The 22,961-nt window shown below is 44.0% G+C and overlaps 2 protein-coding genes across 2 annotated transcripts in view; both read right to left on the bottom strand.

Annotated features, from left to right (window-relative positions):
• Positions 1–3,469, bottom strand: part of cenpe (centromere protein E) — a 39,167-nt gene extending 35,698 nt beyond the window's left edge. The window contains 5 exon segments of the mRNA XM_079615860.1: positions 675–794; positions 1,466–1,584; positions 2,165–2,254; positions 2,341–2,447; positions 3,351–3,469. Coding sequence (XP_079471986.1) covers positions 675–794; positions 1,466–1,584; positions 2,165–2,254; positions 2,341–2,447; positions 3,351–3,406 — 492 coding nt within the window. The 5' untranslated portion in view covers positions 3,407–3,469.
• A 4,909-nt stretch (positions 3,470–8,378) lies between these two features.
• The window catches only part of grk1a (G protein-coupled receptor kinase 1 a), a 24,128-nt gene continuing 9,545 nt past the window's right edge, over positions 8,379–22,961 (bottom strand). The window contains exons 4-7 of the mRNA XM_079615859.1: positions 21,848–21,931; positions 12,464–12,588; positions 11,736–11,937; positions 8,379–8,683 (exon numbers count right to left, since the gene is read on the bottom strand). Coding sequence (XP_079471985.1) covers positions 8,391–8,683; positions 11,736–11,937; positions 12,464–12,588; positions 21,848–21,931 — 704 coding nt within the window. The 3' untranslated portion in view covers positions 8,379–8,390. The remainder of the gene's footprint in view (positions 8,684–11,735; positions 11,938–12,463; positions 12,589–21,847; positions 21,932–22,961) is intronic.

Genomic DNA, 22,961 nt, shown 5'->3' with positions numbered 1-22,961 from the left:
GCGTCATTTTGTGCAGAAATAATTAGTAATATTATGTTTATTTTGAATATATCTGATTAATCTCATATAGGATTCGTTTCTTTGAGTTAACGCGCTAGCAAACTAAGTGCTCCAGTTTAACGGTAGCCTTCATTCAGCGCGCGCAGCTCAAGCATGCACGACTAATAATAACGATGAATAATTTGGGACTGACATATTACATAACATGAGAACACTATTGTATTAAACCGTTGTGAATGCATTGGGTTTAGTTGCCGTGTTCAGTGCGGTGTTCAGGGAGAGCACGTCCAGTCACACGTTGTATTAGTAGAAGTCATTATATTTGATTCTTAAATAATTAATTGAATTAAATGATCAATCACATCGAAAAATTTTACAATCCTACTAGCCCTTCATTTAGATTAAAAACCGTTCTCATTCATTTCGTGAGGAACATCACGTTTTGAGCAGGATTTGCAGAGCCGGTCCTGCTGTTGGCCGTCACAGCAGACGCATATCGCATATTAAGGGTAACGATTAATTGATCGTTACTTTAAAAGACGATCGATCATGGGAATTTGTGAAAATTGACATCCCTAGTTGAGGGTGAGTAAATCATGGGCCAATTCTCGTTTTTGGGTGAACTATCCCTTTAAGATCTGAAACTACACTCGCGAGTCCAACCAAACACTCACGTAGTTCCCCTCCCGGATCTCCAGAGGCCTTCTCTTCCAGCTGTCGCAGAGCAGATCTGTGACCGTCTCGTTGTAGATCTCCATATAACTCACGCGCAGGAGAAACTCCTTCTTCGGAAACTGGAAAAAGACGCAAAGAAATAAAGCTATGCTCACTGCCAGAAAAGCCATTGGTTAATGAACCACTAACAAAAGTACTAGACAGACGAACTGAAATAAACTATTTTTTAATTTGTGAGAGGAAAAGACCGAAGCGCCAGTTCAGATCTCAAACGTTGTGGTAAAACAGGACTTTTAAAGCACTACTCTTATGCTTTTCAAGAACTACAATCAGACATCTCAATTAAACAATAGCTTTATTATCTTGCATATGATAAAAAAGATAGACAAATAAAGTGCAGCACATGCAATGACTGGTAAATTTAACCTTTGAAAGGATACTAATGTCGAAGATAGATTTTTTTCAAGATTATATGATTGACATGAAGAATGAAAGCGGTGTCATATACTAGGATATTTATATGAGCAATAACACACTCATACTGTTGTGAACTGCCTCTATATCAGACGGGCTGTAGTGTTCATTTTGTGTGAACAGATTGTTTCATCGATAAAATTAAACTATAATTTCACATTTATCGCCTTTAAATAATTCAAGCACTTTAAGAACCTTTTCATAAATACGGCTGTTTTCAAGAGTTTTCCAGGCATTAAATTGCAAAAAGTCAAATTCAAGTTATGTCAAGTACTTTGTACGAACCCTGGAAAAATGAAGAGTCGCCAACACTTACATTTTTAATGGTTTTGAAGACGTCGGCCATGGCGAGAGGAATCACTCCAGGGTTATGCTCGCTTCCCATCATGGAGAAAGTCTTCCCGGATGACGTCTGTCCATAGGCAAATATCGTGCCTGAAGATAGGAGATGATGCATTAAAAGTTTGTGTACAATATACTACGCATATGTGTATTATGGTCATACAGGAGGCATTTTTATTTCCTGTAATTTATATTGCAATATGTCTTAGAGGAGGAGTTCACTTCAGAACTAAAATGTCCTGATAGTTTACTCTCCTCCACGTCAGCCAAGATGTTCACGTCTGTCTTTCTTCAAACGAAAAGAAGGTTTTTGACACCACAGCGAGTGCAAGACCAGCATTTGTGGTTATAAAGTATATAAATGTTTATTTTGTTATAAAATGGCGTCTGGTTTGTCTAGATGAGACTCTTATTCCTCGGCTGGATCGTGAGAGACTTTGAAGCTGAAACTCACATCTGGACCTTCGACCCGCTGGACCATTGAAGACACTATATGGAGAACATCTGGAGTGTGTTCCTCACAAATATCTTAGATGATGTGGGGGAGAGTTAATTATCAGGACATTTTAATTCTGAAGTGAACTACTCCTTTTAGGTCAGAGGGATCAGGTAATCTGATTGGCTGTGTGATGAACTACAGGACTGATCTTCAGGATAGATGTTCTGGCCTCACCGTTATAGCCCTCGACTGCAGACACGACCAGGGGCTTGGCGATGTCCTGGTAGAGCTGAGCGGTGGTCTCCGTTGCGCTGAACACTCGGTCTGAAACACAGGAGAGTCAGAACACACACACAAACACACACACACACACACACACACACAGGAAGATCCACCGAAGCTCAACTCACCGAAACTGAAGCTCTTGGTCGGAGCGCCATCCTCGTCCAGCTGATGGATGGCCTGTTTATCGGCTCTCCAGAACAGCTGCACTGGCTCTGAACTCTCACACTCCTCCCTGAAAACATCAGGAACATCATTACATTCATGTAGAAACACTGAAAATCAACTTTAAACATGGAACAAGCGAGCTGTATGGAGACTGGCAGACTGTCGCTCGTTGTAAAACCTCGTAGCCAAACACTTGATAGACCCCATTGACTTCAATAGTAGAAAAAACAAATACTATGGAAGTCAATGGAGTAACGTTACATCAACTTACTGGTTACATACATTCTTCAAAATATCTTTTGTGTTTAGCAGAAGAAAGAAATTCATACAGGTTTGGAACAACTTGAGGGTGAGTACATTACATTATTTTAATTTTGATGTGAACTAGGTCACTTTATGTCAGATACATAACTTAAAGCAGATAGTATGGTGTAATTTGAACCTATGAATACTAGCTAGTTGGTCAGATTAGTATGCAAGCTTGTTTCCACCAATAAAAAAAGGTTAATTGGGACTTTTATCTGACTTTTTTTCCCCACACAATTGTATCTTTTTTCTTTTTCTTTAGTCAGAATTGGAATTTTATAATCTCACAATTTTGAAATAACTCAAAATTGCGAGATATAAACTCGCAATTGAAAGATAAAAAGTCGCAATTACGTTTTAAAATGTTGTATTCATTGGCGGACACAAGCTTCCATGTTAGTTCCTAAGACACAGTCTGGCCACTGGGAAACCAGCGAAATATGTAGAAATATTATTAATTAATTGTTCATAATCAGTTTTTAGAAAACGTTTAACGTTACCTCAGAAAGATTAACAAAAACACCATTAACTTACGTTAGTGATTTATGATTATGTCATTAGCTAGTGACTGTTCACTCATCCGCAGTGAATCCCTCAGCAATACCTCTAGACTGTTTTTGAAGTCAAATTCACCTCCATACTGTAAATATTTATATTTTCTTACCTTTTAATAAGGGGTCTGACCCTAACGCAAACTTTTACAGCGGATTCTTCTGTCATTTTCGCTCCATCCACTGACGATAGACCGCAGCGCTAGAGATTAACCGATTGACTGACTGACTGGGCGCATTTGAAATTTTAACCGACTTTCCATTGGACGATCTGTGCGCGTGCGCGGAACAACGGCCGCCCTCATTGGTCCCCTGAAGCTTCTATACTCTTTGCCTGAAGTAACAAAAAAACATGTCCGTTGAGTTTCCTGTGGAATGTAGTGAGCGAGACTCCGCCCATGTGTTTTTAAACGAGCCTCATTTACATATCATTTTTACACAGTCGTGGATAGGTGTCATTTTATACAATTTATTAATTACATTTCATTGGTTTAATACTTTTTTAATGTCACCTTTTCCATTTTTGTTGCTTGTTTTCAGAAGTGTTTTACTGCTTAAATATATATAAAAATACATTTTGAATAGAGATATTTTAATGCAGTATTTTCTCAAATCAGTGTCAATAAACAGCTGGTTCCCGCCCATGAGCTCGTGCTAAATGAACTTCTGGGGGACAGAATTTAAGTGTTGAAATGCTAAATAGCCTTTTTATTTTATTTAAGACTTTATAGAAACTGACTTTTAAAAATAAAACCTCTAGAGAAATCTTCACTGGAGTAAAAAGTGTGACAACCAATCAACTAAACTCCAATATCAATACAACAAAAATATGTATTTTCCCCGAATTTTTTCCGCTAACGTTCCCGTTCAGTTATGGAAACGTTATTTCTGGATGTAAAAATGTTTTTTTCTTTAAACGTGCAAACATTTTTTGTATTACAAGGTTTTTAACATGTCATGTTTAAATATGCAAATGATGCATTATATAATTAAATATGCATAAAATTCTAGAACAAAGAAAAGGTTCAAAATTCTTGTTTAATTTTGATATAGCCATTAGAGTCAAGGTTTTTACAGAGGGGATTTTGGATATCTCTTATCTCTATGTATCGCAAATAAATTTAACGTCCAAAAATAAATACATTTTCACAATTTTTTTAGGAATAAAATGTTGTATTAAATCAGGAAAAGTATATGAACCCCACAATATAAGTTTGGTGTATGTAAAGCTACTGAAGTGGAGATTTATATAGCAGGCAAAACCATAGACTGTAAAAAAATAGGGCAAAACTCACTTTGAGAAAACGGCCTTTACACTGTATTGACCGTTCGCAAAGACCCGCCCCCGCCTAGTTACTGTCGCTATGTCCGACACCAGGTTACTTTTCGGTTACTTTTGATAATAAACATATTAAACAAAATCTCACCTTTCAAATTTGGTAATTTTTTAAAAGAAATTTAAACAACTATACAATTTTGTGGCTCTTTAATGTGTCTGTCAGATCGCTGTGTCGCCTCAGTTAAAGCCGCTCGTGAACCGATCATCTCTTCCTTCTAGTTCATTTATAGCATCAAATAAACATGAATGAACATCAGAAGGAATGTTGTTTTAACCGCGGAGAGACGTCAGTACACTCCGCTTCTCAAGCTCAAATCCTACTAACTCTCCTGAGTGCTTTGTTGGACAAAATGGCGGATGGCGAAGTATGATTGGTCAGATCACCTGTCAATCAAGCTCCCTGCTAAGGGTCGATTGAAATCTAAATAGATTAAGTGCTCTAAAAGATACAGTTAAAAGTGTATTTTGGATGTTTTCTTTCCTCTGGTCTGAATCTGAAAAAAAAAAACTTTTTGAAAAGCCCAAAATCTCGGCAGATGCATGGAAAGTGCCTGTAGTGTCTCGCCTTAAATCATAGTGTGATTTTTTTCATTCAACATCCACAGATAAAGCACAGAGTCACCAGGGGTGTATTTATGGTAAAACATTTATTTGAAATCATAATTATGACAACTATCATATTATTCAGAAGTACTTCAATAATCAATGCAACCTATAGACATTTACAGCTTTTTACATGAGGAAAAATTGGGTTTCCAAGAAGTCGAGCTACTGATGTCTTCGCTAGGGCACTTAAAAAGCCATTCATGCACAGAAGCGTCTTTGTGTTCATTCAACAGTCCCAGACAGAACATAGTGTCGGCCCAGATGTGGCCCAGATCCGGTTCATGTGGAGCAAACGTGGCCCAAATGCGGCCCAGATCCGGTTCATGTGGATTAAACACCGCCCAGATGTGGCCCAGATCCGGTTCATGTGGATTAAACGCGGCCCAGATCCGGTTCATGTGGATTAAACGCGGCCCAGATCCGGTTCATGTGGATTAAACGCGGCCCAGATCCGGTTCATGTGGATTAAACGTGGCCCAGATCCGGTTCATGTGGATTAAACGTGGCCCAGATCCGGTTCATGTGGATTAAACGCGGCCCAGATCCGGTTCATGTGGATTAAACGCGGCCCAGATCCGGTTCATGTGGATTAAACGCGGCCCAGATCCGGTTCATGTGGATTAAACGCGGCCCAGATCCGGTTCATGTGGATTAAACGTGGCCCAGATCCGGTTCATGTGGATTAAACGTGGCCCAGATCCGGTTCATGTGGATTAAACGCGGCCCAGATCCGGTTCATGTGGATTAAACGCGGCCCAGATCCGGTTCATGTGGATTAAACGCGGCCCAGATCCGGTTCATGTGGATTAAACGCGGCCCAGATCCGGTTCATGTGGATTAAACGTGGCCCAGATGTGGCCCAGATCCGGTTCATGTGGATCAAACGCGGCCCAGATCCGGTTCATGTGGATCAAACGCGGCCCAGATCCGGTTCATGTGGATCAAATGCGGCCCAGATCCGGTTCATGTGGATTAAACGCGGCCCAGATCCGGTTCATGTGGATCAAACGCGGCCCAGATCCGGTTCATGTGGATCAAACGCGGCCCAGATCCGGTTCATGTGGAGCAAACGTGGCCCAAATGCGGCCCAGATCCGGTTCATGTGGATTAAACGCGGCCCAGATCCGGTTCATGTGGATTAAACGTGGCCCAGATCCGGTTCATGTGGATCAAACGCGGCCCAGATCCGGTTCATGTGGAGCAAACGTGGCCCAAATGCGGCCCAGATCCGGTTCATGTGGATTAAACGCGGCCCAGATCCGGTTCATGTGGATTAAACGCGGCCCAGATCCGGTTCATGTGGATTAAACGTGGCCCAGATGTGGCCCAGATCCGGTTCATGTGGATCAAACGCGGCCCAGATCCGGTTCATGTGGATTAAACGCGGCCCAGATCCGGTTCATGTGAATTAAACACGGCCCAGATGTGGCCCAGATCCGGTTCATGTGGATTAAACGTGGCCCAGATGTGGGCCGACACTATGAGACGACCGGTCTCATAAAACACAATCATAATCAATCAAGGCATTAATTAAAGCAATTAGAATAATCCACTAAAACCAGTTCAGGGGAAAGGGTTTCAAAGCATGACATCAAGCAGAAAAGCATTGTATTATTCACTGCATTATTCTACTGGTCTATATTCCTGCTTCTGAACCGCATCATGTGATTGACTGTAAACACAAATATACACACTCGCGCTTCAGATCATAGAACTGTCAGCATCACTCATACAGTAGATCAGATTTATTTAATTTCACGTACAGTTGCTATTCCTTAGTGATCTAAAGACGACAGCATTTCCCTCTTTACTCTCAGAGATTCGGTTCTGTTTAAAAGCCTAAAGCTAATCACAGTGTGTGTGTGTGTGTGTGTGTGTGTGTGTGTGATTATGAGACGCTGCAGGTGTGTGTGTGTGTGTGTGTGTGATTATGAGACGCTGCAGGTGTGTGTGTGTGTGTGTGTGTGATTATGAGACGCTGCAGGTGTGTGTGTGTGTGTGATTATGAGACGCTGCAGGTGTGTGTGTGTGTGATTATGAGACGCTGCAGGTGTGTGTGTGTGATTATGAGACGCTGCAGGTGTGTGTGTGTGTGATTATGAGACGCTGCAGGTGTGTGTGTGTGTGATTATGAGACGCTGCAGGTGTGTGTGTGTGTGATTATGAGACGCTGCAGGTGTGTGTGTGTGTGTGTGTGTGTGTGATTATGAGACGCTGCAGGTGTGTGTGTGATTATGAGACACTGCAGGTGTGTGTGTGTGTGTGTGTGTGTGTGATTATGAGACGCTGCAGGTGTGTGTGTGTGTGTGTGTGTGTGTGATTATGAGACGCTGCAGGTGTGTGTGTGTGTGTGTGTGATTATGAGACGCTGCAGGTGTGTGTGTGTGTGTGTGTGTGTGTGATTATGAGACGCTGCAGGTGTGTGTGTGTGTGTGTGATTATGAGACGCTGCAGGTGTGTGTGTGTGTGTGTGTGTGTGTGATTATGAGACGCTGCAGGTGTGTGTGTGTGTGTGTGATTATGAGACGCTGCAGGTGTGTGTGTGTGTGTGTGTGTGTGATTATGAGACACTGCAGGTGTGTGTGTGTGTGTGTGTGTGTGATTATGAGACGCTGCAGGTGTGTGTGTGTGTGTGTGTGTGTGTGTGTGTGTGTGATTATGAGACGCTGCAGGTGTGTGTGTGTGTGTGTGTGTGTGTGATTATGAGACGCTGCAGGTGTGTGTGTGTGTGTGTGTGTGTGTGTGTGTGTGTGTGTGATTATGAGACGCTGCAGGTGTGTGTGTGTGTGTGTGTGTGTGTGTGTGTGTGTGTGTGATTATGAGACGCTGCAGGTGTGTGTGTGTGTGTGTGTGTGTGTGTGTGTGTGATTATGAGACGCTGCAGGTGTGTGTGTGTGTGTGTGTGATTATGAGACGCTGCAGGTGTGTGTGTGTGTGTGTGTGTGTGTGTGATTATGAGATGCTGCAGGTGTGTGTATGTGTGTGTGTGTGTGATTATGAGATGCTGCAGGTGTGTGTGTGTGTGTGTGATTATGAGATGCTGCAGGTGTGTGTGTGTGTGTGTGTGTGTGATTATGAGACGCTGCAGGTGTGTGTGTGTGTGATTATGAGACGCTGCAGGTGTGTGTGTGTGTGTGTGATTATGAGACGCTGCAGGTGTGTGTGTGTGTGTGTGTGTGTGTGTGTGTGTGTGTGTGTGTGTGTGTGATTATGAGACGCTGCAGGTGGAGGATTTGGGCGGCTGCTCCAGGATTGACTCTCTGCGCAGGTCGTTCGGCACCGTCCCGTTCGGACCCCACAGGTTCAGCTCGCCGAACATGCCCGTCTCGATCATCTCCTCCTGCCACGGGATCGAGATGTTTCCCGACGCAAACTCGTCGAAGAAGTTCTTGTCGTCGTCCTCCAGGCCGACCCCCTTCACCGTGGAGAACGCGCCCACGTCGTCCAGATCTTTGGCGTAAACCGTCTTCGAATCCGGGACGAACGGAGGAGGAAGAATCCCTGTAGCGAATCAGTGCGGCGTTAGTGCATCACATGACTAGAGGGCCAGTTGCATAAACATAACCATTAGCTGTGTCCCAAATGACGCACTTATACACTATAAACTTATGCAATATGCACTGCACTTATACACTATGCACTTATACACAATGCACTTATACACTATGCACTGCACTTATACACTATGCACTTATACACTATGCACTGCACTTATACACTATGCACTTATACACTATGCACTGCACTTATACACTATGCACTTATACACTATGCACTTATACACTATGCACTGCACTTATACACTATGCACTTATACACTATGCACTGCACTTATACACTATGCACTTATACACTATGCACTTATACACTATACACTATGCACTTATACACTATGCACTTATACACTATGCACTTATACACTATGCACTGCACTTATACACTATGCACTGCACTTATACACTATGCACTTATACACTATGCACTTATACACTATGCACTGCACTTATACACTATGCACTTATACACTATGCACTTATACACTATGCACTTATACACTATGCACTGCACTTATACACTATGCACTTATACACTATGCACTTATACACTATGCACTTATACACTATGCACTGCACTTATACACTATGCACTTATACACTATGCACTTATACACTATGCACTGCACTTATACACTATGCACTTATACACTATGCACTGCACTTATACACTATGCACTTATACACTATGCACTGCACTTATACACTATGCACTTATACACTATGCACTTATACACTATGCACTTATACACTATGCACTGCACTTATACACTATGCACTTATACACTATGCACTTATACACTATGCACTGCACTTATACACTATGCACTTATACACTATGCACTGCACTTATACACTATGCACTTATACACTATGCACTGCACTTATACACTATGCACTGCACTTATACACTATGCACTGCACTTATACACTATGCACTGCACTTATACACTATGCACTGCACTTATACACTATGCACTTATACACTATGCACTGCACTTTTTACACTATGCACTTATACACTATGCACTGCACTTATACACTATGCACTTATACACTATGCACTGCACTTATACACTATGCACTGCACTTATACACTATGCACTTATACACTATGCACTTATACACTATGCACTAATACACTATGCACTTATATACTATGCACTTATACACTATGCACTTATACACTATGCACTTATACACTATGCACTAATACACTATGCACTTATACACTATGCACTAATACACTATGCACTTATACACTATGCACTAATACACTATGCACTTATATACTATGCACTTATACACTATGCACTTATACACTATGCACTTATACACTATGCACTTATACACTATGCACTAATACACTATGCACTTATATACTATGCACTTATACACTAAGCACTTATACACTATGCACTTATACACTATGCACTTATACACTATGCACTAATACACTATGCACTTATACACTATGCACTTATACACTATGCACTAATACACTATGCACTTATACACTATGCACTTATACACTATGCACTAATACACTATGCACTAATACACTATGCACTTATATACTATGCACTTATATACTATGCACTTATACACTATGCACTTATACACTATGCACTTATACACTATGCACTTATACACTATGCACTTATACACTATGCACTTATACACTATGCACTAATACACTATGCACTAATACACTATGCACTTATACACTATGCACTAATACACTATGCACTTATATACTATGCACTTATATACTATGCACTTATACACTATGCACTTATACACTATGCACTTATACACTATGCACTAATACACTATGCACTAATACACTATGCACTAATACACTATGCACTTATACACTATGCACTTATACACTATGCACTAATACACTATGCACTTATACACTATGCACTTATACACTATGCACTTATACACTATGCACTAATACACTATGCACTTATACACTATGCACTAATACACTATGCACTAATACACTATGCACTTATATACTATGCACTTATACACTATGCACTTATACACTATGCACTTATACACTATGCACTTATACACTATGCACTAATACACTATGCACTAATACACTATGCACTAATACACTATGCACTAATACACTATGCACTTATACACTATGCACTGCACTTATACACTATGCACTTATACACTATGCACTTATACACTATGCACTTATACACTATGCACTTATACACTATGCACTTATACACTATGCACTTATACACTATGCACTTTTACACTATGCACTTTTACACTATGCACTTTTACACTATGCACTTATACACTATGCACTTATACACTATGCACTTATACACTATGCACTTATACACTATGCACTAATACACTATGCACTTATACACTATGCACTAATACACTATGCACTAATACACTATGCACTTATATACTATGCACTTATACACTATGCACTTATACACTATGCACTTATACACTATGCACTTATACACTATGCACTAATACACTATGCACTAATACACTATGCACTAATACACTATGCACTAATACACTATGCACTTATACACTATGCACTGCACTTATACACTATGCACTTATACACTATGCACTTATACACTATGCACTTATACACTATGCACTTATACACTATGCACTTATACACTATGCACTTATACACTATGCACTTATACACTATGCACTTTTACACTATGCACTTTTACACTATGCACTTTTACACTATGCACTTATACACTATGCACTAATACACTATGCACTTATATACTATGCACTTATACACTATGCACTTATACACTATGCACTAATACACTATGCACTTATATACTATGCACTTATACACTATGCACTTATGCACTACATTTACATTGGAATAATATTTCACTGTTTTGCAGTTTTTTTGATCAAATAAACACAGTCTTGGTGCGCAGAAGCGACTCTTTCAGAAACATTATGATCCGCACCTGCGTCGAGTTTCCTCCAGTTGATTTCACTGAAGAACGGATGAGCGCGCAGTTCGTCACACGAGCCGTTCTTGAAGCCCAGTCTCTTGTCCACTTCTTTAGCCAGTAACCCCTCACAGATGGACTTGGCGTTCTCACTGAACTTCTCCGGGAAGGTCACGGGGTCGTTCAGGATCCGCTTCTTCACCTCTTTATTCTCCACCTGAGCAGTGAACGATCAAACACGGAGAGGAACAGCGGCTCATACACTAGTGTGTTCGTGGGACGACAGAACTGTCACGTTCATCAGAGACGTTAACTCTTACTGACACACAGGTGGCGCTGTCACCAAACTCCTGCAGCTTACAATGTTACTGCATTTACATTTAAAGTCGTAATGAAGTGACTTACATTGCATTCAAGTTATTCATTTTATAAGGAATGCATATCAAATGCATCAAACGCATTAACATAATGTGATAAAGGGGAATCTTCTGAGTTTCATGAAGATGTTCTAGGAATTTGTTAAAGATGGAGATATTGAAGAGGCTATAGATGTGTGAAGTTATAGTATGCGTAATGCTGAGTAGGAGTGTATGGAATAAAGCGCTGTATATTTAAGGATGTTATTTTTTATTTATATATATTTAATTTGTATTTATTTTTTACCGACTGCCAGGGTTATTGTGAAGGGGGAGGGATTTGAGTAAGTTATGTTTAAAAGAAAAAGAATGAATGTTGAAGAGCACCTTCTCTCCTCGAGTCCTGAACGGTCCTTTAGCGGCGATGAACTCGAACAGCGTGACCCCGAGAGTGAAGTAATCCACGGAGTAATCATACTCTTCACCCTTCAGCAGCTCCGGGGCCATGAACCCTGAACACACACACACACACACGTTCTACTAAAACAACTCCATTCGAGTTCATTCATATAGTGTTTTTATTGCATGAAAGCAAGAATTATATCCAGTCATCAGTCAGAGGTGAGTGTGTTAAAGTCACGTTCATACGCAGTGATATACAGTAATATAGTATAAAGCTATAATAATACACGTGTTATATGGTTAGTTAGTGTCATGAACTCAGCTCAACAAACTGAGTGTGTGAGTCAGCAATTACAACTTGTGCTTGTAATGATTAAAATATAAGGATAATATGACAATGTTAGGATCATATTTGAAAGTTTTGCATTTATCCAATTGTCAACGTCGCCTAAAACAAAACTAAAGGGAAATAAAAATGAAAAATAAAAAACATAGACATATTGTTAAACAACACAAACTACTATAAATGACAAGCACACAAGACTGAAATTAAATGTTTAAATCGATCACACTTAAGCTTAGGGCTCAATTCTCACTAACTATGACTCTTGCCTCAATAACTGCTAATTATTAGTTAGTAAGGTTGTAAAATTTAGTATTGTAGGATTAAGGGTTGTAGAATATGATCATGCAGAATAAGTGTTTTATGAGTACTAATAAACAGCCGATGTCCTGCATGATAATAAGCAACTAATAAGTGTGTGACTGTGAGTGTGTGACTGTGAGTGTGTGACTGTGAGTGCGTGACTGTGAGTGCGTGACTGTGAGTGTGTGACTGTGAGTGCGTGACTGTGAGTGTGTGACTGTGAGTGTGTGACTGTGAGTGTGTGACTGTCAGTGTGTGACTGTCAGTGTGTGACTGTGAGTGTGTGACTGAGAGTGTGTGACTGAGTGTGTTACTTTGAGTGTGTGACTGTGAGTGTGTGACTGAGTGTGTTACTGTGAGTGTGTGACTGTGAGTGTGTGACTGTGAGTGTGTGACTGTGAGTGTGTGACTGTGACTGTGACTGTGTGACTGTCAGTGTGTGACTGTGAGTGTGTGACTGTGAGTGTGTGACTGTGAGTGTGTGACTGTGTGACTGTGACTGTGTGAGTGTGTGACTGTGAGTGTGTGACTGTGAGTGTGTGACTGTGAGTGTGTGACTGAGTGTGTGACTGTGAGTGTGTGACTGTGAGTGTGTGACAGTGACTGAGTGACTGTGAGTGTGTGACTGTGAGTGTGTGACTGTGACTGTGTGACTGTGACTGTGTGACTGTGAGTGTGTGACTGTGAGTGTGTGACTGAGTGTGTGACTGAGTGTGTGACTGTGAGTGTGTGACTGAGTGCGTGACTGTGAGTGTGTGACTGTGAGTGTGTGACTGTGAGTGTGTGACAGTGACTGAGTGACTGTGAGTGTGTGACTGTGACTGAGTGTGTGACTGTGAGTGCGTGATTGTGAGTGTGGGACTGTGAGTGTGTGAGTGTGTGACAATGACTGAGTGACTGTGAGTGTGTGACTTTGAGTGTGTGACTGTGAGTGCGTGACTGTGAGTGTGTGACTGTGAGTGTGTGACTGTGAGTGTGTGACTGTGAGTGTGTGACTGTGAGTGTGTGACTGTGAGTGTGTGACTGTGAGTGTGTGACTGAGTGACTGTGAGTGTGTGACTGTGAGTGTGTGACTGTGACTGTGTGACTGTGACTGTGTGACTGTGAGACTGTGAGTGTGTGACTGAGTGTGTGACTGAGTGTGTGACTGAGTGTGTGACTGTGACTGTGAGTGTGTGACTGTGAGTGTGTGACTGTGAGTGTGTGACTGTGAGTGTGTGTGACTGAGTGTGTTACTTTGACTGTGACTGTGAGTGTGTGACTGTGAGTGTGTGACTGTGAGTGTGTGACTGTGAGTGTGTGACTGTGAGTGTGTGACTGTGAGTGTGTGACTGTGAGTGTGTGACTGTGACTGTGACTGTGAGCGTGTGAGCGTGTGACTGTGAGTGAGTGTGTGACTGAGTGTGAGTGTGTGACTGTGACTGTGAGTGTGACTGTGTGACTGTGACTGTCAGTGTGTGACTGTGACTGTGTGACTGTGAGTGTGTGACTGAGTGTGAGTGTGTGACTGAGTGTGAGTGTGTGACTGAGTGTGAGTGTGTGACTGAGTGTGAGTGTGTGACTGAGTGTGTGACTGTGACTGTGAGTGTTTGACTGTGACTGTGAGTGTGAGTGTGTGACTGTGAGTGTTTGACTGTGACTGTGAGTGTGTGAGTGTTTGACTGTGACTGTGAGTGTGAGTGTGTGACTGTGAGTGTGTGAGTGTTTGACTGTGACTGTGAGTGTGAGTGTGTGACTGAGTGTGTGACTGTGACTGTGAGTGTGTGACTGTGAGTGTTTGACTGTGACTGTGAGTGTGTGACTGTGAGTGTGTGACTGTGAGTGTGTGACTGTGAGTGTGTGACTGTGAGTGTGAGTGTGTGACTGTGACTGTGAGTGTGTGACTGTGACTGTGAGTGTGTGACTGTGAGTGTTTGACTGTGACTGTGTGACTGTGACTGTGAGTGTGAGTGTTTGACTGTGAGTGTGTGACTGAGTGTGTGACTGTGACTGTGAGTGTGTGACTGTGACTGTGAGTGTGTGACTGTGAGTGTTTGACTGTGACTGTGTGACTGTGACTGTGAGTGTGAGTGTTTGACTGTGAGTGTGTGACTGAGTGTGTGACTGTGACTGTGAGTGTGTGACTGTGACTGTGAGTGTGTGACTGTGACTGTGAGTGTGAGAGTGAGACTGTGACTGTGAGTGTGTGACTGTGAGTGTGAGTGTGAGTGTGTGACTGAGTGTGACTGTGAGTGTGAGAGTGAGTGTGTGACTGTGACTGTGTGACTGTGAGTGTGTGACTGTGACTGTGAGTGTGAGTGTGAGTGTGTGACTGTGAGTGTGTGACTGTGACTGTGAGTGTGTGACTGTGACTGTGAGTGTGTGACTGAGTGTGTGACTGTGACTGTGAGTGTGTGACTGTGACTGTGAGTGTGTGACTGTGACTGTGAGTGTGTGACTGTGACTGTGAGTGTGTGACTGAGTGTGTGACTGTGACTGTGACTGTGACTGTGAGTGTGAGTGTGTGACTGTGAGTGTGTGACTGTGACTGTGACTGTGAGTGTGTGACTGTGAGTGTGACTGTGAGTGTGTGACTGTGACTGTGAGTGTGAGTGTGTGACTGTGACTGTGAGTGTGTGACTGTGAGTGTGTGACTGTGAGTGTTTGACTGTGAGTGTGTGACTGTGACTGTGACTGTGAGTGTGTGACTGTGTGACTGTGTGACTGTGACTGTGAGTGTGTGACTGTGACTGTGACTGAGTGTGAGTGTGTCACTGTGAGTGTGTGACTGTGAGTGTGTGACAGTGACTGAGTGACTGTGAGTGTGTGACTGTGACTGTGAGTGTGTGACTGTGACTGTGAGTGTGAGTGTGTGACTGTGAGTGTGTGACTGTGACTGTGAGTGTGTGACTGTGAGTGTGAGTGTGACTGTGAGTGTGTGACTGTGTGACTGTGAGTGTGTGACTGTGACTGTGAGTGTGTGACTGTGACTGTGAGTGTGTGACTGAGTGTGTGACTGTGACTGTGAGTGTGTGACTGTGACTGTGAGTGTGTGACTGAGTGTGTGACTGTGACTGTGACTGTGAGTGTGAGTGTGTGACTGTGAGTGTTTGACTGTGACTGTGACTGTGAGTGTGTGACTGTGAGTGTGACTGTGAGTGTGTGACTGTGACTGTGAGTGTGAGTGTGTGACTGTGAGTGTGTGACTGTGAGTGTGTGACTGTGAGTGTTTGACTGTGAGTGTGTGACTGTGAGTGTGTGACTGTGACTGTGACTGTGAGTGTGTGACTGTGTGACTGTGAGTGTGTGACTGTGAGTGCTTGACTGTGACTGTGACTGTGAGTGTGTGACTGAGTGTGACTGTGAGTGTGTGACTGTGACTGTGAGTGTGAGTGTGTGACTGTGACTGTGAGTGTGTGACTGTGAGTGTGTGACTGTGAGTGTTTGACTGTGAGTGTGTGACTGTGAGTGTGTGACTGTGACTGTGAGTGTGTGACTGTGACTGTGTGACTGTGTGACTGTGACTGTGAGTGTGTGACTGTGAGTGTGTGACTGTGAGTGTTTGACTGTGACTGTGACTGTGAGTGTGTCACTGTGAGTGTGTGACTGTGAGTGTGTGACAGTGACTGAGTGACTGAGTGTGTGACTGTGACTGTGAGTGTGTGACTGTGACTGTGAGTGTGAGTGTGTGACTGTAAGTGTGTGACTGTGACTGTGAGTGTGTGACTGTGAGTGTGAGTGTGACTGTGAGTGTGTGACTGTGTGACTGTGAGTGTGTGACTGTGAGTGTGTGACTGTGACTGTGAGTGTGTGACTGAGTGTGTGACTGTGACTGTGACTGTGAGTGTGAGTGTGAGTGTGAGTGTGTGACTGTGACTGTGAGTGTGAGTGTGAGTGTGAGTGTGAGTGTGTGACTGTGAGTGTTTGACTGTGACTGTGACTGTGAGTGTGTGACTGTGAGTGTGACTGTGAGTGTGTGACTGAGTGTGTGACTGTGACTGTGAGTGTGTGACTGTGACTGTGTGACTGTGACTGTGAGTGTGTGACTGTGACTGTGAGTGTGTGACTGAGTGTGTGACTGTGACTGTGACTGTGAGTGTGAGTGTGAGTGTGTGACTGTGAGTGTTTGACTGTGACTGTGACTGTGAGTGTGTGACTGTGAGTGTGACTGTGAGTGTGTGACTGTGACTGTGAGTGTGTGACTGTGACTGTGTGACTGTGAGTGTGTGACTGTGAGTGTTTGACTGTGAGTGTGTGACTGTGAGTGTGTGACTGTGACTGTGAGTGTGTGACTGTGAGTGTGTGACTGTGAGTGTGTGACTGTGACTGTGTGACTGTGTGACTGTAACTGTGAGTGTGTGACTGTGAGTGTGTGACTGTGAGTGTTTGACTGTGACTGTGACTGTGAGTGTGAGTGTGTGACTGTGAGTGTGTGACTGTGAGTGTGTGACAGTGACTGAGTGACTGTGAGTGTGTGACTGTGACTGTGAGTGTGTGACTGTGACTGTGAGTGTGAGTGTGTGACTGTGAGTGTGTGACTGTGACTGTGAGTGTGTGACTGAGTGTGAGTGTGACTGTGAGTGTGTGACTGTGTGACTGTGAGTGTGTGACTGTGAGTGTGTGACTGTGAGTGTGTGACTGAGTGTGAGTGTGACTGTGAGTGTGAGTGTGTGACTGTGAGTGTGACTGTGAGTGTGACTGTGAGTGTGACTGTGAGTGTGTGACTGTGACTGTGACTGTGAGTGTGTGAGTGTGAGTGTGTGACTGTGACTGTGTGACTGTGAGTGTGTGACTGTGAGTGTGAGTGTGTGACTGTGAGTGTGTGACTGTGAGTGTGTGACTGTGAGTGTGTGACTGTGAGTGTGACTGTGAGTGTGACTGTGAGTGTGACTGTGACTGTGAGTGTGAGTGTGAGTGTGAGTGTGTGACTGTGAGTGTGTGACTGTGAGTGTGAGTGTGAGTGTGTGACTGTGAGTGTGTGACTGTGAGTGTGACTGTGAGTGTGACTGTGAGTGTGACTGTGAGTGTGACTGTGAGTGTGTGACTGTGACTGTGAGTGTGAGTGTGTGAGTGTGAGTGTGTGACTGTGACTGTGTGACTGTGAGTGTGACTGTGAGTGTGTGACTGTGAATGTGTGACTGTGACTGTGAGTGTGAGAGTGAGACTGTGACTGTGAGTGTGTGACTGTGAGTGTGAGTGTGTGACTGAGTGTGACTGAGTGTGACTGAGTGTGAGAGTGAGTGTGTGACTGTGACTGTGAGTGTGTGACTGTGACTGTGAGTGTGTGACTGTGACTGTGAGTGTGAGTGTGTGACTGTGAGTGTGTGACTTTGACTGTGACTGTGAGTGTGTGACTGTGACTGTGAGTGTGTGACTGTGACTGTGAGTGTGTGACTGAGTGTGTGACTGTGACTGTGAGTGTGTGACTGTGACTGTGAGTGTGTGACTGAGTGTGTGACTGTGACTGTGACTGTGAGTGTGAGTGTGAGTGTGAGTGTGTGACTGTGAGTGTTTGACTGTGACTGTGACTGTGAGTGTGACTGTGAGTGTGTGACTGTGACTGTGTGACTGTGACTGTGTGACTGTGACTGTGTGACTGTGACTGTGAGTGTGTGACTGTGAGTGTGTGACTGTGAGTGTTTGACTGTGAGTGTGTGACTATGAGTGTGTGACTGTGACTGTGACTGTGAGTGTGTGACTGTGACTGTGAGTGTGTGACTGTGAGTGTGTGACTGTGAGTGTTTGACTGTGACTGTGACTGTGACTGTGACTGTGAGTGTGTGAGTGTGTGACTGTGAGTGTGTGACTGTGAGTGTGTGACTGTGAGTGTGTGACAGTGACTGAGTGACTGTGAGTGTGTGACTGTGACTGTGAGTGTGTGACTGTGACTGTGAGTGTGAGTGTGTGACTGTGAGTGTGTGACTGTGACTGTGAGTGTGTGACTGTGAGTGTGAGTGTGACTGTGAGTGTGTGACTGTGAGTGTGTGACTGAGTGTGAGTGTGAGACTGTGAGTGTGTGACTGTGAGTGTGAGTGTGTGACTGTGAGTGTGACTGTGAGTGTGACTGTGAGTGTGTGACTGTGACTGTGAGTGTGAGTGTGAGTGTGTGAGTGTGAGTGTGTGACTGTGACTGTGTGACTGTGAGTGTGACTGTGAGTGTGTGACTGTGAGTGTGTGACTGTGAGTGTGTGACTGTGACTGAGTGTGTGACTGTGAGTGTGTGACTGTGACTGTGAGTGTGAGTGTGAGTGTGTGACTGTGACTGTGAGTGTGAGTGTGTGACTGTGAGTGTGAGTGTGTGACTGTGAGTGTGTGACTGTGAGTGTGTGACTGTGAGTGTGTGACTGTGAGTGTGTGACTGTGAGTGTGTGACTGTGAGTGTTTGACTGTGACTGTGACTGTGAGTGTGTGACTGTGAGTGTGTGACTGTGAGTGTGTGACTGAGTGTGTGACTGTGAGTGTGTGACTGAGTGTGTGACTGTGACTGTGAGTGTGTGACTGTGAGTGTGTGACTGTGAGTGTTTGACTGTGACTGTGAGTGTGAGTGTGACTGTGAGTGTGTGACTGTGACTGTGAGTGTGAGTGTGTGAGAGTGTGAGACTGTGAGTGTTTGACTGTGACTGTGAGTGTGAGTGTGTGACTGTGAGTGTGTGACTGTGACTGTGTGACTGTGAGTGTGAGTGTGTGACTGTGTGACTGTGAGTGTGTGACTGTGACTGTGTGACTGTGAGTGTGTGACTGTGAGTGTGTGACTGTGAGTGTGTGACTGTGACTGTGTGACTGTGAGTGTGTGACTGTGACTGTGAGTGTTTGACTGTGACTGTGACTGTGAGTGTGTGACTGTGAGTGTGTGACTGTGAGTGTGTGACTGTGAGTGTGTGACTGTGAGTGTGTGACTGTGTGACTGTGAGTGTGTGACTGTGACTGTGTGACTGTGAGTGTGTGACTGTGAGTGTTTGACTGTGACTGAGTGTGTGAGTGTGAGTGTGTGACTGTGAGTGTGTGACTGTGACTGTGTGACTGTGATTGTGTGACTGTGAGTGTGTGACTGTGTGACTGAGTGTGTGACTGTGACTGTGTGACTGTGAGTGTGTGACTGTGAGTGTGTGACTGTGAGTGTGTGACTGTGAGTGTGTGACTGTGAGTGTGTGACTGTGAGTGTGTGACTGAGTGTGTGACTGTGAGTGTGTGACTGTGACTGTGTGACTGTGACTGTGTGACTGTGTGACTGTGACTGTGTGACTGTGACTGTGAGTGTGTGACTGTGAGTGTGTGACTGTGACTGTGAGTGTGTGACTGTGACTGTGAGACTGTGAGTGTGTGACTGTGACTGTGTGACTGTGAGTGTGAGTGTGTGACTGTGACTGTGTGACTGTGAGTGTGTGACTGTGACTGTGTGACTGTGAGTGTGTGAGAGTGAGAGAGTGAGTGTTTGACTGTGACTGTGAGTGTGTGACTGTGAGTGTGTGACTGTGACTGTGTGAGTGTGAGTGTGTGACTGTGACTGTGTGACTGTGAGTGTGTGACTGTGACTGTGAGACTGTGAGTGTGTGAGAGTGAGAGAGTGAGACTGTGAGTGTTTGACTGTGACTGTGAGTGTGAGTGTGTGAGTGTGTGACTGTGACTGTGTGAGTGTGTGACTGTGTGACTGTGAGTGTGTGACTGTGACTGTGTGACTGTGAGTGTGTGAGAGTGAGAGAGTGAGACTGTGAGTGTTTGACTGTGACTGTGAGTGTGAGTGTGTGACTGTGAGTGTGTGACTGAGTGTGAGTGTGTGACTGTGACTGTGACTGTGAGTGTGTGACTGTGACTGTGAGACTGTGAGTGTGTGAGAGTGAGAGAGTGAGACTGTGAGTGTTTGACTGTGACTGTGAGTGTGAGTGTGTGAGTGTGTGACTGTGACTGTGTGAGTGTGTGACTGTGTGACTGTGAGTGTGTGACTGTGACTGTGTGACTGTGAGTGTGAGTGTGTGAGAGTGAGAGAGTGAGACTGTGAGTGTTTGACTGTGACTGTGAGTGTGAGTGTGTGACTGTGAGTGTGTGACTGTGAGTGTGAGTGTGTGACTGTGACTGTGAGTGTGAGTGTTTGACTTTGACTGTGAGTGTGTGACTGTGAGTGTGTGACTGAGAGTGTGTGACTGTGAGTGTGTGACTGTGAGTGTGTGACTGTGACTGTGAGTGTGAGTGTGTGACTGTGAGTGTGTGACTGTGAGTGTGAGTGTGTGACTGTGACTGTGAGTGTGTGACTGTGACTGTGAGACTGTGAGTGTGTGAGAGTGAGAGAGTGAGACTGTGAGTGTTTGACTGTGACTGTGAGTGTGAGTGTGTGAGTGTGTGACTGTGACTGTGTGAGTGTGTGACTGTGTGACTGTGAGTGTGTGACTGTGACTGTGTGACTGTGAGTGTGAGTGTGTGAGAGTGAGAGAGTGAGACTGTGAGTGTTTGACTGTGACTGTGAGTGTGAGTGTGTGACTGTGACTGTGTGACTGTGAGTGTGAGTGTGTGAGAGTGAGAGAGTGAGACTGTGAGTGTTTGACTGTGACTGTGAGTGTGAGTGTGTGACTGTGAGTGTGTGACTGTGAGTGTGAGTGTGTGACTGTGACTGTGAGTGTGAGTGTTTGACTGTGACTGTGAGTGTGTGACTGTGAGTGTGTGACTGAGAGTGTGTGACTGAGAGTGTGTGACTGTGAGTGTGTGACTGTGAGTGTGTGACTGCTCCTCGCTGACCACACACTCGCACTGACCTGGAGTTCCAGCGTAACCTTTGATCTTCAGCTGGTCGTCGGCGAGTTCCACAGCCAATCCGAGATCCGAGATCCTGACGTTCCCTGAACACAGACAGGAGGATCACATGACTGATCACATGACTGAAGCGTCTACACTCTACACTCTCCATCCTAAACAGTGTGTGAGATTAATAAGTGTGTCCTAAAGCATAGTATGTTGAAGAGAGTGTGCCAGAAGTCCTCGGATTTTCGAATTTTTCAGATTTTCAGTTTGCTGTGAGAGGATGATTGACAGGTCAGTTTACTGTGACATGATGATTGACAGGTCAGTTTACTGTGACAGGATGATTGACAGGTCAATATACAGTGACAGGATGATTGACAGGTCAGTTTGCTGTGACAGGATGATTGACAGGTCAGTGTACGGTGACATGATGATTGACAGGTCAGTGTAGAGTGACAGGATGATTGACAGGTCAGTGTACAGTTACAGGATGATTGACAGGTCAGTGTACAGTTACAGGATGATTGACAGGTCAGTGTAGAGTGACAGGATGATTGACAGGTCAGTTTGACAGGTCAGTGTAGAGTGACAGGATGATTAACAGGTCAGTGTACAGTTACAGGATGATTGACAGGTCAGTTTGACAGGTCAGTGTAGAGTGACAGGATGATTGACAGGTCAGTGTACAGTGACAGGATGATTGACAGGTCAGTGTACAGTGACAGGATGATTGACAGGTCAGTTTGACAGGTCAGTGTACAGTGACAGGATGATTGACAGGTCAGTGTACAGTGACAGGATGATTGACAGGTCAGTACAGTGACAGGATGATTGACAGGTCAGTACAGTGACAGGATGATTGACAGGTCAGTGTACAGTGACAGGATGATTGACAGGTCAGTACAGTGACAGGATGATTGACAGATCAGTTTGACAGGTCAGTGTACAGTGACATGATGATTGACAGGTCAGTGTACAGTGACAGGATGATTGACAGGTCAGTACAGTGACAGGATGATTGACAGGTCAGTACAGTGACAGGATGATTGACAGGTCAGTGTACAGTGACAGGATGATTGACAGATCAGTTTGACAGGTCAGTGTACAGTGACATGATGATTGACAGGT

The sequence above is a fragment of the Phoxinus phoxinus genome (genome assembly GCF_949152265.1).
Source record: "Phoxinus phoxinus genome assembly, chromosome: 6".
In the NCBI taxonomy this organism is placed as follows: domain Eukaryota; kingdom Metazoa; phylum Chordata; class Actinopteri; order Cypriniformes; family Leuciscidae; genus Phoxinus; species Phoxinus phoxinus.
This window is presented reverse-complemented; position numbering and strand designations above follow the sequence as displayed.